A 16,570-nucleotide genomic window follows, 5' to 3' on the forward strand; every position below is an offset into this window, starting at 1 on the left:
TCACATCCAAGCTGTTCAGTGACAATCCTGTAAACTGAGGTTTGAGTAAAATTTTGGAATTCATTAGCCAGACCACTGATCATTAATTGCTCATCACTTTGAAGTTTTTGGTTCACTTGGTCAACAATGTCATTGATGCAAATACTGGGCCTGTCACTCCGCTGCTCATTGTGAACATTTGTGTGGCAATTTTGAAATTGTTGACACTATTTTCAAATGTGTTTGTCACTCATTATTTCAGGTTTACACATTAGGTATAACTCACAATAGATTTCAGCAACTGAAATCCTTTTGCCAGCAAAAATCTCATCACACCGCACGCTGCATGTGTGAAACTTGATTCAGGCCTACCATCAGTTAAATAAGTTAAATATTGCTCACAGATCTTAGTTTTGGAATATGCCTTGTATCTTTATAAAAATAATTGTTAACTTCAGAAACACAAAAGTAACATTATATTTGCTCCATCATCTTCTTAATAATCACAAACTCCAACCCAATATCTGTCTTTGGTTACAGAACTCCTATATCCAAAACACTCACAAAATATTCAGTCCTTAGATTCAAATTACCCAAGATGTTTATTGCAAGTATTTGATGATAGAATAACATGCCAGTTACATCAGAGATGTGCCACAGTTACCTAGAAATAATGGTACCTCATCATTTAGATTTAGTGCCTATACATGGCTAGCTCAAGCCCGATGCCTAAAGCTTTGTACATATTTTAGCTGAGTGCTTCTTTTTGTCCCTTTTCTTTTTTCCTTTCTTGTCTAAAGTTTTGATTTTCTATTCCAGTTGTAACAATATTATAAACTGGTAATGACCTTATGTGAAATTCCATTAAGTGTTACATGAAAGTATAAATAGCTTATGTTGTAAAATAACTGAAAAATGTACAAGAGGACCTGAATGCATAACTTTTGTATGGTAAATGATGGAAAAATATGTTAGTTAATAACTAGCATGCCACTAATCAGATTCACGGACAGATAAATGTTATAACATTTGGAGATGTCTGTTGATTAGATTAGATTAATACTTGTTCCATAGATCATGAATACGACACTTCATAATGATGTGGAACGTGTCAGGTTAATAAAAGATGTCTGTACAAGATATTACATTACACAAAATATTGCATGACACTAATGTTTAAGTTGATTTTTTTTTCCCCTCCCTTAATTTATATCTAAAAATTCAGCCAATGAGTAGAAGGAGTTGTCATTCAGAAATTCTTTTAATTTATTTTTAAATGTTGGTTGGCTTTCTGTCAGGCTTTTGAAGCTGTTTGGTAGGTGACCAAAGACTTTTGTGGCAGCATAATTTACCCCTTTCTGTGCCAAAGTCAGATTTAACCCTGCATAGTGAAGATCATCCTTTCTCCTGGTGTTATAGCTATGCACACTGCTATTACTTTTGAACTGGGTTGCATTATTAACAACAAATTTCATAAGTGAATATATATACTGTGAGGTTACTGTGAGGATCCCTAGATCCTTAAATAGATGTCTGCAGGATGACTGTGGGTGGGCTCCAGAAATTATTCTGATTACACGTTTTTGAGCAATGAATACTTTTCTACTCAACGATGAATTACCCCAGAATATGATGCCATACGAAAGCAGTGAATGAAAGTAGGCATAGTAAGCTAATTTACTGAGATTCTTATCACCAAAATTTGCAATAACCCTAATAGCATATGTAGATGAACTCAGATGTTTCAGCAGACCATCAATGTGTTGCTTCAACCAAAAATACAAATTATTGAAACCAGTCACATTTACTATTCTTCCCACTAAATTGTTCAGAGGACTATTCTTCCCACGAAATTGTTCAGAGAATTATACAAGTTTTTCAGAGGATTATACCTCCATCACAGATGGATGTATTTCATTTAATAAGGCAGAGACAAACTGTATGCACAGCTTTTGTCCACAACCTGTGGCAATGTCTGGTGACAGCTGATTGCAATAATAATAATAACAACAACAGCAATAATAATAATAATAATAATAATAATAATAATTCAGTGAAGGATCAAAGTTATATTGGTGATTTGAAGGCTTAGTGGATAATGATATACACGTAAATACCTTTCAGGGGTCACAGGCAGTTTTTCCAGTTATATTTACATCCCGTAAACTTTGTATGAACTGACTCAAAGAAAGATGACGTATTAGAGGTGAACAAGTGCAGAGAGCATATAAAATAAGAATTCCATCAACAGTAGCAAACAATTTATGTAACATTGTAATTATACTTATTATTACAGTGATACTGTGTATGTGTTCACGTGTAACCAGACCCTGACAAAATTTGAAACTGGCCCCATTGTGTTACCACATTTACCCAGTCTTGTTGGGCATTCAAATTTGACAGTAGCCCAATGGTGGATTGCATGGGAATGTGAGGAAAGGCATACTCACTGTCAAGATTCTGGTCAACCATGTCTAGCTACCACAAAGGAGGATAGCCATATGGTGCACAAAGCACAGTGTAACCCCTTCACAGCTGCACCTGGCATCAATAAGCAAGTAACAGCATCCCTGCAACATTCTGTGACATCCCACATCAATAGTTAGAAACTAGCAGCAGCTGGACTACAGAATTACCAACCCATGTATGAGCTTCCATTAACACTACAGCACAAACGGCAGCATCAGGAATGGCGCCATGACTGGGAAGTATGGACTGCCGACAAACATCATCGCACCACGTTCAGTGATGAATCATGCTTCTGCATTAGACCAGATAATCATCATCAGTGTGTGCAGCAGTGACCTGTCCCATTCTTACAATATTTTGGAGAGGCACAGCAGTGTCGCTCATAAAGTCACAGTATGAGAAGGCATCAGGTATGACTTAAGGTTATGGTAGACAGTTTTAGAGGGCTCTCTGATGGCACAGTATGTCAGAAACATCCTGCATCCTCACGTGTTACCTCCCATGCACCAGTATCATTATTGTTGTTATGGTCTTCAGTCCTGAGGCCGGTTTGATGCAGCTCTCCATGCTACTCTATCCTGTGCAAACTTCTTCGTCTCCCAGTGCCAGTACCGGTATCATAGTGCCATTTTTGAATCAGACAATGCTCATCCACACACAGCATGTGGCTCTGTGAACTGTCTGTGTAATGTTGAGGTGTTTCTGTGGCCAAAAGGGTTCCCAGATCTGACCCTGATAAAAGAAGTGTGGGAACGTCAATAGCCAGGACATCAAGGACCAGTTAAACAGTTGTGGTCATCTTGCCTCAGGATTTCATGACAACCTTCACAATCAAATCCTGGGTTTCCAAAAGTTTTCCAAAGGGAAATTCCTTGACAGTTTCCTGATTTCCAGACAGTTTTACCATCTTTCCCTGACACATTTTGAGATCTGAAGGGTAAGTGAACAGGTAAACTGATAAAAAAAGAACTTCTGTATTTCTGAATGTGTAACTAACGTATTTTGAATGAACAGCAAGTTATTATTTCCTTTACAGGATTTATGATCTGAAGGGTGCTGTGTCCATTATTTTACAGGTATTGCGTGAATTTTCTTTAGAGAAATATATGAGTACATAGTCATCGAGAGTGAGTCTGTGGTGCAACACAAAATAATTAAAGACAGGATCTGATGCTTGGATCGATGGTCATTCTCTGGATATACTGCTGCAGTTGCTGGAGAAATGGATCCAACACATGAGTGATGTTGGTGCTTGTAATGGGAAGCTCATCTTCAGTCCACCGAGCTACTTCACCGAAGTAAAAACAAAGGAATTCTTGCTGGTCAAAGCTGGTTGTCGGGACCAGTAGGGAGAGTTGAGAGTGCATCTGCATTGATATGCTGAGCTGTTTGGTGAAAGAGAATGTGATAGTGATAATGATTGAGAAACAGGGCCACCATGACTGTGCCACCCTGAGAGACTGACATGCAAACTACCTGATATAATCCTGAAATCAAGTGCACTTGGCCTCATTCTGTAGGCAGCACCATATTGGGATCTGCATATGCAGCTCACTGACAGTGCCACCCTGAGTGACTGACACGCAAACTACCTGATATAATCCTGAAATCAAGTTCACTTGGTCAATTTTGTTATTGTGTGTTCTCATGTTCACTTGTCTCCACTCTCGGGTCTTTCTGTACATAATCAAATTTGGCCTAGGACTGTTTATGGAATTTCTAAACTGTTTTCTGATTACAGAGATATTCATTCTACAAGCATACTTATTTACACATGAAGTTACTACAGTTACACTATGTATTCATGTTAGAACCAACAAAGTTCTGCAATCTCACCACAGTGCATTATATATAAAGACTCATATGATGCAAACTAGTCCTAGTTCTCTCATCCCAGAAATTCAACAGAATAAAATTAGTCTTTAGTTGCAATTTGTGTGTGTGTGTGTGTGTGTGTGTGTGTGTGTGTGTGTGTGTGTGTTTGGAAGAGAGAACCTCTCTCACCAACTGGTTTCACCAAATTATAAATGTGTGTAATAATTCCACATGCACTTTATTTCAGAAGGGTCTTCTACTATTCTCTACTAACATAGTGTTGAACTGTTCTGTTCAGGTCAATCTCTCAGTGATCAAGGTAGAGTAATTAATGATGATGAATATGTCAGTAGAAAACCTATTTCAACTACGTCTTGCACTACATGCAGTGAAAGAATTCCATCCCACTCTTGCGCTTTGAAGCATTTCCCAGAGGTCAATATGCAAAGACATGATGGAGAACATTTACACCACAATCTCCTCTGTGACAATAATGAAACAATGTTACCAAAAAGAGATTAAAGCAACTCACTTGGGCTCACGAGCGCTTGCCATTTTCTGGCCAGAGCAATATTCCTTTTCTGTGCACTTTTCCTTAAAAACTAATCCACTGTATGTTCAAAGTGAACAGAACAGCATAAATATTAGTTCAGTTACTTTAGAAGCTTAAAACAGCTTCTTAAATCAGTAAGAACGTGTCTTCAGCATACCAGTATGTAATGACTTTTTGTGATTTCAAATCAATGAATTATTAATAACATCAGAAATATTGTACAATTGATTTCTGCAACTGCCTTTGACCACCCATTTTGTAAATTCCTATGAAGAGTAAAGAAGTTCATCTTTCCCATGTCATCTTGTCAAGTAGAGGAGTGACAATAAGAATCAATGGATTAAGTTTCAAATACACAATAAATATTACGGTATATTGATAATTTTTACTTTTGGACCATCTAACTACAACTGAATGAAACACAATTTTTGTGCCATAAGTTTTTCACCTTTATTCTCTGCAAGGCATCTTCAGTAGCCTGGAACATGTACATATTTTTACTATTTACTTTACAGTTTGGGGCAATGTGCCTATAGGTTATAAACAGTTTTGGTGGTTGGTTTTTGCTATGATGTAGTAATATTTTTTAAATTCTACTTAAAGGTTGTGTGGACAATTTTCTACATCTTACGTTCCTGTTCCATTTTCATTTCTTGTGTGTGTATGTGTGTGTGTGTGTGTGTGTGTGTGTGTGTGTGTGTGTGTGTGTGTCTGTGTGTCTCTCTGTCTGCCTGCCTGCCTGCCTGCAAAGGGGGGGGGGGGGGGGGGGTAACGATAAGAGAGATTTTTTTTATGGCTGCTTGTGTGAGAGCAATGATTTTTATCTTATCATTTCTTTCATTAAGTGTAGTAGGGAGTTTGTACTCTTGTGTGTTTGCTCATTTATCACATGTTTGTTTTTGAATATAATGAGAGTAAACAACTGTGGCAAATACCTTATACAAATGCAAGAAAAATGAGCAAACACACAGCAGTACAGACTCCCTACTACACTTAACAAAAGAAATAATAAGATAAAAATCAGCCCTCTCACAAAAGCAGCCACAAAAAATCATCTCTCTCTCTCTCTCTCTCTCTCTCTCTCTCTCTCTCTCTCCTCTCCCTCTCCCTCTCCCCCCACACCACCCCCCACCCCCCTCCCTTTGCCTTCTGGATGGACACACACACACACACACACACACACACACACACACACACAAAGAAAGAAAGAAAGAGGAGAAAAGAAAAGAAAGCTCACCAAAACAAATACTATTTCACACAAAACACATACACACACACACACACACACACACATACACAAACAGATCACACACATCTCAAAGATTACACTTGAAAGTTGACACTAACATTCAATCTTTGGCAATAACATCCAACACTTGGCAACACAAACCAAAACATCACATCAAAACAAATGTCCAGTTCCTAGTGCTGTGAAATGTGGAAAACAAAAAGACCAAGTGGCAATTATAAAAAAGGAACAGCACCAAAAGAAAGTAGAATTTAAAAAATTTTACTACATCATAGCAAAAACCAACCACCAGAACTGTTTATAACCTCTAGGTAAATTGCCCTAAACTGTAAACTAAACAGTAAAAATATGTACATATTCCAGGTGACTGTTCATTCAGATATTGTTAGATGGTCCAAAAGATAAAATTATCAAAGTACCATAATATTTATAGTGTATTTGGCTCATATGTTACAGTAGCCAATTTTTTATGACAATGTTCCATATGTTGAATGTGCAAAGAATGCATATTTCTAATACTGAATAGAAGAGATTTTATTAGGGCTACATTCTCTATCTCACCTTGTTCCGTGACAACATCACAGACTTGACACATTTTAACAACTGATCCTTCTTTCATATTCTCAAACAAGCACACTGCATTTGCAGAGAACCTTTGCTCTACATTCGTGTTGCTGTAGAAGAGACAGATTATCATTTTAACAGAGTGCAAGAAGTTTGCAAATTTGTAATCCAGAAGGCTCTCTGGAAATGATAAAACTGGTTTGGTGGATAAATGCACATTCACAATGCATACATTACTTGTGAGCAAGTTATAAGTTCACAGAGCTCATGCATTAGAATTTTGAAGTTAGTTCTTTACCACAAGTATTGGAAAACGTTTATTCAGCTGCTTCTGTCTCAAAAGGAAATTAGTTTCAAAAATGTCATTAAGACTACTTGTAGCTGTTGACCAACATTTAAGTCAGAGTTCAGAGATATGTTCTAGGGATGAGTTTTTGAAACAGTGTATTTCATTCTTCCTTGAAACTAAGACATTTGGCTATCTTAGTGCTATTAACCATCTTCACTTCACTACATATATCTAATTTCAAAGAAACAATCTTTTCTGGGAGTGAATTACTGTCATTTTTAATGTCCTAATGTTCTACCAATGCAGCATTACTCAACATTTCATGCTTCATTACTCATTTCATCAAGTTTTGCTAATCATAGGTAAGGATGTGTGTAGAAAAAAAACTAATGTAACATAGAATGGGAAATTTTGGAGAAAGGATTGCACACCAGCAGCCAAGAAAATAAAAAATATGAATTTTGCCTGCAACAACGAACCATTGGCATACTTCACAACTGCTCTGTAGCTCTTGTGGATAGGTTCTCATTTGTCCTTTTCATGCCCTTGATGAATTTATTGATACACGGAGTAATTGCCATAGCCCTTCAGGCAATATTTGAATTGTCCAGTCACCTAATAGAACAAACCATTACAGGAAACACATCACAGTCCATATCTTTTTCGAGTATACGATAGTGCCCCAGTGAGTAGTAGAGATGCCATCCTTGATAGCAAGGGGGGAAGGGCAGTGGGTTGGGGGCAGCAAGCTGCATCATAATAGACAGTGCAGGCACTACATCTGCATGCACTGGTTTGCACAGCATGGTATTACATCATTTTGTTACAGTTATGGTATACATCAATATTGTATTGTTAGATCTCCTGTGTTGACAGCAGCCAGAAACAAAACATTAGTGGGCCAAATTCAATAGACTTCCATCAACATTTGCCAACCCAGAACTATGGAGCCATGACTCAGGACACTGTGAACAAATACCAGTTACAGGTTATTTTTTAAAAAAATTAAAATACTTTGATTTTATGTGAATGATGAATTCACGACTTTGTCACAAATTCTCACACACAACACTCTGTCACACACAAAATCATGCAAAGGTAAACGAAACTGGAGCCCAAGAACCAATGGACAACATCGTAGATTCTCAAGGTTGTCAAGCATGTTGGATGCAGCAACAATCAACCAACAACAAACAGCTAACAGCCAGTTGTTTCTGAAGCAGAATCTCAGAGTGATTTGTAACAAAATAACTATCTAGATTTGATTTCTTCCATAAGCAGTTAAAATCCTCCTAGTCTCTGAGAATTTCCTGACTCTTTCACTTTTCCCTAAGATTTTCTGATTTTTTCAAGAAATTCATGTTCTCTGAGAATTCCCAATTTTTCTAGTCTTCTAGACAAGTAGCACCCTCGATAAGAAAATATAATCTAATTTAACTCTTATTTCATTTCTTCTATGATATCAAAACAGTATGAGAAAATGTCATACAACACCACCACCACTGCGACCACCAGCCATTTGCTGAATAAAAGACTCCTACACATATCTATAAATACAATGAAATCAATATAATGGAAGGAAACATTCCACGTGGGAAAAATTATATATAAATACAAAGATGAGGTGACTTACCGAACAAAAACGCTGGCAGGTCGATAGACCACAAACAAACACAAACATACACACAAAATTCAAGCTTTCGCAACAAATTGTTGCCTCATCAGGAAAGAGGGAAGGAGAGGGGAAGACGAAAGGAAGTGGGTTTTAAAGGAGAGGGTAAGGAGTCATTCCAATCCCGGGAGCGGAAAGACTTACCTTAGGGGGAAAAAAGGACAGGTATACACTCGCACACACGCACATATCCATCCACACATACAGACACAAGCAGACATATTTTAAGGTCTTTAAATATGTCTGCTTGTGTCTGTATGTGTGGATGGATATGTGCGTGTGTGCGAGTGTATACCTGTCCTTTTTTCCCCCTAAGGTAAGTCTTTCCGCTCCCGGGATTGGAATGACTCCTTACCCTCTCCTTTAAAACCCACTTCCTTTCGTCTTCCCCTCTCCTTCCCTCTTTCCTGATGAGGCAACAATTTGTTGCGAAAGCTTGAATTTTGTGTGTATGTTTGTGTTTGTTTGTGGTCTATCGACCTGCCAGCGTTTTTGTTCGGTAAGTCACCTCATCTTTGTATTTATATATAAATACAATGAAATATATAAATGAAATAGGTATTACAACATTCAGCCCTATGCATCACATACCTGGAAGCATTTTGTGGAAAATGAGCACATGGTCCATTGTACTATAACCACGCCTAAAGCCAGTCTGTTTGTCTGCCCCCCCCCCCCCCTTTTTTTTGGATAAGTTTAGCAAATATCTTGCACCTTTTGTTTTTTCGTTCTTTTAATGCCTTTACATGTGTCTTCTGACATTACTTCCAGAATAAAATTAGTTTCACTATATAATTATCTACGTTTCTTACCATGTCTTGAACTACAATATAATTTAGTTTAGCCATTTATATGGTCCATGTATTGATGTACTGCAACTGTGACCTCTCTGTAAGATGTGTAACAAGTCAGTTTTATAATTATTGTACACTTTCTCAGTGAAAAATATGGCATTACCTTTAGTTGCTTTTTCTTTTTCATAAATTGATTTATACTTAACTATGTTCAATCTCTCTCTGACCACACACACACACACACACACACACACACACACACACACACACACACACACACACACACACACAATATTATTTCACAGTAATACGTTCTTCTATGGAGTAGAGTGAGGTATCAATCAGATATGATTTTAGATGACAGTTAATTCTGTTATCTATTAAAATCTTTACACCTCTAGGTATATGGTAAAAAAATTTACGGCTGAATGTCTTACTCCTTTCTATGCCACACTGAGAATGACTGATGTATAGCATAAGTCATTTCCCCTTCATTACAAATGTTATGTTACTTTTGTTTTTGGTCTGAGAGTCTTGTAAGACATGATATCCATCCAACATATATTCCAGTTTTGTTTTCTTCAATCTCTTATGATTTTAAATCTTTCTCACATTCTCCTAGGAAAATTCAGGAACAGTTTTGTTTCAATCATTCTATTATCATTCACTAGAAACTCTCACCTATTTAACAATTTCCTCTTCCACTGGCATATTATTTTATTTTGTTTGCTTCATATCTGCAACATCATTTGCTATTTGTATAAGTATCTTTACTAAATAACTGTCCCATTTGTTTATATCTGTATAACATTTGTTTTTTCTGCACCTGATGCTTACTTTAATATTTCAATTCTTAAATAAGTATTCCTTATCTAAATTTATGACAGCCTGCATAATGAGAGTTTCCTTGCACCTATTTTTAGTCTGCATCTTATGAATCTTTGATTCCTTACAATTTGACGCTGGTGTAGGATCATCATATCCTGTATACTGACTCATTTTTGACAGCCTACAGTCTTACCTAGTCCTTAGTTTGGCATGCATATAGGATTCTTCACGTAAAATCCACATATGGCCCCACAATTGAATTATTGCCAGGTCTAAACAAGAAAACTGTAATGCTGACATACTCTGTAAACTTCCATAGGCTTTGCTTCTGTTGTCCAAAATACCTACAATTTTTTGGAATTACTGACATCCTTCTCGCATGGATAGATATATATCTCCATAACAGAAATCACAGGATCACTTTAATGAATGGTAGAACAGGAGAACCTAAAATATGATGCCCTATATGATTTAGTTTCTGGTCTATTCCTCTTCTTAATCACTTTAATGGACTATTCAAAAGCTGTAATGTTTGTCAATAATATTAACATAATAAACATATACCCAAACTCAGTTAAACCAGACACAGCTGAGAAGGTGGCTGAACATGCCAGCATCTAGTTTGTACAAAATAATTAATGTCTTCATCTCACAATAAGTAATGCTATGGATACGCAAATTACTACAAATGACATTAGGTGACAGAAAGTACATTACCTCCAATTAAACATACCACTGGCACATACATTTCTAAAAGTACATTAATGGTCACACAATAAACTAAACATTGTATTAGCTGCTGGTAAATCTTCCAGGTTTTATGTTTGTGGTCCTCCAAACATTTTTGTTCCCAATGACAGCTCTGGATGAAACATCAGGTATGAAAAAGTTTCACAGACCACAACCATATAACGCAGATGATTACCAGCTAACACATATGGTCAGAAAAGCCTTCACTGTAAAAATATTAAGCATAAAATCCTAATCCAGCAGGATAAAGAGTTAAAATAAAGTCAAAACATAGATAAACTAACAAAGAGCCCTGGTTTGGCATTTTTCATGCTTAGAGGTATCTCTCATGGGTTTACTTGAAGACTAGAGTGTTTGTCTATTTCACTCACTTTCAGTATCTCTTATGTTACAGAATTATCTTCTGTGGCATCCAGCTAACTAAAGAAAGCATTCATCCAGTACAAGAGTAAATACTGTGTAAGTAACACAAATCCACTTCTTAAGACCTCTTCAAAAATCGTTGAAGAGCTTTGATATTTTACACTCACTCCCTTAATGAGATTCATTGGTAATAACAGACATCAGTCTGAGATAAAATGTGATTTACTCAAACACAACACAAAACACAAAAATACTATCCATTTAGACCTTTTCCAGGTTCAGAATGAGTTTGTGTGTTGTATTTCAAAAGTATCCAACAACATCCCAAGTGGTATACAGCAAGAAGTTGTGAATACCTATAAACTGGAACAAAATTAAAAACTTACTTAATTAGAAATGCTCTCAACCAATTATATTATTTCCATATTGAATGCAAAGATTCCTGTTAGCTGCATGATGTGAGTGGCAAAGTTCATGCAACAAACCGGTTTTCGTTAATATGGGGCAAAGATGACTATAGTTAGTGATAAATATCAATGGGGTCATACAAATGTTGAACTGCCTATGGGAAATAAGGAGGGTTTTAAGGGAGAGGGTAAGGAGTCATTCCAATCCCGGGAGCGGAAAGACTTACCTTAGGGGGAAAAAAGGACGGGTATACACTCGCGCATACACACACATATCCATCCACACATATACAGACACAAGCAGACATATTTGAAGACAAAGAGTTTGGGCAGAGATGCCAGTCGAGGCGGAAGTGCAGAGGCAAAGATGATGTTGTATGACAGGTGAGGTATGAGTGGCGGCAACTTGAAATTAGCGGAGAGTGAGGCCTGGTGGGTAACGGGAAGAGAGGATATATTGAAGAGCAAGTTCCCATCTCCGGAGTTCGGATAGGTTGGTGTTGGTGGGAAGTATCCAGATAACCCAGACGGTGTAACATTGTGTCAAGATGTGCTGGCCGTGCACCAAGGCATGTTTAGCCACAGGGTGATCCTCATTACCAACAAACACTGCCTGTGTCCATTCATGCAAATGGACAGTTTGTTGCTGGTCCTTCCAACATAGAAAGCTTCACAGTGTAGGCAGGTCAGTTGGTAAATCACGTGGGTGCTCTCACAAGTGGCTCTGCCTTTGATCGTGTACACCTTCCGGGTTACAGGACTGGAGTAGGTGATGGTGGGGGGGTGCATGGGACAGGTTTTACACCGGGGGCGGTTACAAGGGTAGGAGCCAGAGGGTAGGGAAGGTGGTTTGGGGATTTCATAGGGATGAACTAAGAGGTTATGAAGGTTAGGTGGATGGTGGAAAGACACTCTTGGTGGAGTGGGGAGAATTTCATGAAGGATGGATCTCATTTCAGGGTAGGATTTGAGGAAGTCGTATCCCTGCTGGAGAGCCACATTCAGAGTCTGATCCAGTCCCAGAAAGTATCCTGTCACAAGTGGGGCACTTTTGGGGTTCTTCTGTGGGAGGTTCTGGGTTTGAGGAGATGAGGAAGTGGCTCTGGTTATTTGCTTCTGTACCACGTCGGGAGGGTAGTTGCGGGATGCGAAAGCTGTTTTCAGGTTGTTGGTGTAATGGTTCAGGGATTCCGGACTGGAGCAGATTCGTTTGCCACGAAGACCTGGGCTGTAGGGAAGGGACTGTTTGATGTGGAATGGGTGGCAGCTGTCATAATGGAGGTACTGTTGCTTGTTGGTGGGTTTGATGTGGACGGACGTGTGAAGCTGGCCATTGGACAGGTGGAGGTCAACGTCAAGGAAAGTGTCATGGGATTTGGAGTAGGACCAGGTGAATCTGATGGAACCAAAGGAGTTGAGGTTGGAGAGGAAATTCTGGAGTTCTTCTTCACTGTGAGTCCAGATCATGAAAATGTCATCAATAAATCTGTACCAAACTTTGGGTTGGCAGGCCTGGGTAACCAAGAAGGCTTCCTCTAAGTCACCCATGAATAGGTTGGCGTACGAGGGGGCCATCCTGGTCCCCATGGCTGTTCCCTTTAATTGTTGGTATGTCTGACCTTCAAAAGTGAAGAAGTTGTGGGTCAGGATGAAGCTGGCTAAGGTAATGAGGAAAGAGGTTTTAGGTAGGGTGGCAGGTGATCGTCGTGAAAGGATATATATATATATTAGCTTTACAAATGTCTGCTTGTGTCTGTATATGTGCGGTTGGATATGGGTGTGTGTGCGAGTGTATACCTGTCTTTTTTTCCCCCTAAGGTAAGTCTTTCCGCTCCCGGGATTGGAATGACTCCTTACCCTCTCCCTTAAAACCCACATCCTTTCGTCTTTCCCTCTCCTTCCCTCTTTCCCGACAAAGCAACCGTTGGTTGCAAAAGCTAGAATTTTGTGTGTATGTTTGTGTGTCTATCGACCTGCCAGCACTTTCGTTTGGTAAGTCACATCATCTTTGTTTTTTATATATATATATATATATATATATATATATATATATATATATATATATATATATATATATATATATATATATATATAAAAAATAGAGGGAAACATTCCACGTGGGAAAAATTATATATAAAAACAAAGATGAGGTGACTTACCGAACGAAAGCTCTGGCAGGTCGATAGACACACAAACAAACACAAACATACACACAAAATTCAAGCTTTCGCAACAAACTGTTGCCTCATCAGGAAAGAGGGAAGGAGAGGGGAAGACGAAACGAAGTGGGTTTTAAGGGAGAGGGTAAGGAGTCATTCCAATCCCGGGAGCGGAAAGACTTACCTTAGGGGGAAAAAAGGACAGGTATACACTCGCACACACGCACATATCCATCCACACATACAGACACAAGCAGACATATTTAAAGACCAAGAGGAAAATAAGACGACAGAAAAGATTTCGAAATGCAACAGTGACAATAACAAACGTAATTGTTGGATTCAAATTAATGATATCAATATAATAGAGGGAAACATTCCACGTGGGAAAAATTATATATAAAAACAAAGATGAGGTGACTTACCGAACGAAAGCTCTGGCAGGTCGATAGACACACAAACAAACACAAACATACACACAAAATTCAAGCTTTCGCAACAAACTGTTGCCTCATCAGGAAAGAGGGAAGGAGAGGGGAGACGAAAGGAAGTGGGTTTTAAGGGAGAGGGTAAAGAGTCATTCCAATCCCGGGAGTGGAAAGACTTACCTTAGGGGGAAAAAAGGACAGGTATACACTCGCACATATCCATCCACACATACAGACACAAGCAGACGGAAAATATGTCTGTATGTGTGGATGGATATGTGCGTGTGTGCGAGTGTATACTTGTCCTTTTTTCCCCCTAAGGTAAGTCTTTCCACTCCCGGGATTGGAATGACTCTTTATATATATATATATATATATATATATATATATATATATATATATATATATATATATATATATACATAGAGAGAGAGAGAGAGAGAGAGAGAGAGAGAGAGAGTTAAATGCAATAATGGTAATTGTGGCATGCCACCTGCAACGAAGAATGTGCGAATTCCACAATTCTGTTTGGTAAAATGTCACTCAGTTTTCTGCATCAAATAAAAGTCAGTATTGTCATAGTCATTAACGGTAAAAATTATACAGCAATATGAGATACAAATATTAAATTTGTATATGAAATACGACAGTTCTTTGCAGTGGAAAATGCTGTATAACTTACTGGAGGACCAGGTACACCTGGACTGCCTGCAGTTCCAGGTGGTCCAGCAACACCAGGTGGCCCCCTCTCCCCTGGTGGCCCTGGTTCTCCTGGAATTCCTTGTCGCCCATCGTGACCTGGAAGACCTTCTGGGCCTTGAGGTCCTGGTGGGCCTGGTGGTCCAGGTTCACCAGGTTCACCCTGTGTATCAAGCACAAAGACATTCACTACTGTTCCAGTTTACATATCTATTCATAACAAAATATAATAAATATTATAGTATCAACTGCTCAATAAAATAAATTTTCTTAATATCATACCTACATATGTTTGTCTGCATGGCCATCTTCCGTAGCAGCTTTTAAGATCGATTATTATTGGTTTTGCCATCATAAGCTTACTACAAGTAACTCAAGAGAATTTTACACCAGACAAATTTATTAAACAAATTAATGTGACCACCCACCCATGTTCAGTGTCAATTTGCAATAACCACTCAAAGGCAGCAGTTGGTAGCATTAGCAGTGGAGGGTACATAAAGCATGTCAGGGGTACACGGAAAACAGTGCAGTCATTGTCATCATGTGGAAACAGAATGATTTATCTGATGTCCAAAAGGACATGATCACTGGCTTTCAAGCCAACGGAAGAAGCATTTCTGGAACAGCTAAGTCTGTAAGCTGTTTGCTTGCCTTCATGTTAAAGTATACCGAGCACAGCAAAGCAGCGCAATCCAAAACTGGCACTGAGGAAACTGTGGTGCACCACTGGCCGTAGATGACAAAGGTGAATGATGACTGCAGAGATGTGTAAGGTGAACAGATGTGCAACTGTTGAGTCACTGACCTCCCAGGTGAACCAAGGGGTAGCAAGAATGACTCCTCAATGAACACTCAGCAAACGTTGCTGCATTTGAGCCTCCACAGTAGGTACCTGGTTCATGCAGCCATGCTGACTGCTGTTCGTCAGCAATGAAGGCTGGAATTTGTACACCAGTACTGCACTGAGTGGCGACATGTGGCCTTTTCAGATGGAACCCATTTTATGCTCCACTGGTCAGATGGCTGTTGGCATGTACGGCGTGAAATGTCTGAAAGCAAACACCCTGCAAGCACTGTCAGTATGGTCCAGGTAGGAAGAGGGAGTATTATCACCTGGAGCATGTTTTTCTGTCATTCTGTGGGTGATATTATCATTCTGGAAGACACAATGGATCAAACAAGTGTGCATCTATACTTGGGGACCATGTCCACCCCCACATGTAGTTTATATTTCCTCTACATGATGGCATCAACCAGTAAGACAATGCAACATGTCACACAGCTCACAGTGTACGTGTGTGGTTCGAAAAGCACCAAAATGACTCCTCAACATGATAGCATCTAACAAAAGGACAATACAAGAAGTTACACAGCACACAGTGTATGCCCCTGCTTTGAAGAGCACCAGGATGAGTTTGCCATACTCCCCTGGCCACCAAACTCCCTGGACTTAAGCCAGGTTGACAATCTGTGGGACCATCTTGATCAGGCTGTTTGTGCCACTGATCCTCAACTGAGAAACCTAGTGTAGCTGACCATGGCACTGCAG

The 16,570-nt window shown here is 38.8% G+C and overlaps 1 protein-coding gene across 1 annotated transcript in view; it reads right to left on the reverse strand.

The window, feature by feature from the left end:
- The window catches only part of LOC124760357 (collagen alpha chain CG42342-like), a 641,799-nt gene that overhangs the window by 545,927 nt on the left and 79,302 nt on the right, over positions 1–16,570 (reverse strand). Inside the window, exon 7 of the mRNA XM_047249099.1 lies at positions 15,002–15,181. Coding sequence (XP_047105055.1) covers positions 15,002–15,181 — 180 coding nt within the window. The remainder of the gene's footprint in view (positions 1–15,001; positions 15,182–16,570) is intronic.

This window comes from Schistocerca piceifrons, chromosome 1 (genome assembly GCF_021461385.2).
Source record: "Schistocerca piceifrons isolate TAMUIC-IGC-003096 chromosome 1, iqSchPice1.1, whole genome shotgun sequence".
In the NCBI taxonomy this organism is placed as follows: Eukaryota; Metazoa; Arthropoda; class Insecta; order Orthoptera; family Acrididae; genus Schistocerca; species Schistocerca piceifrons.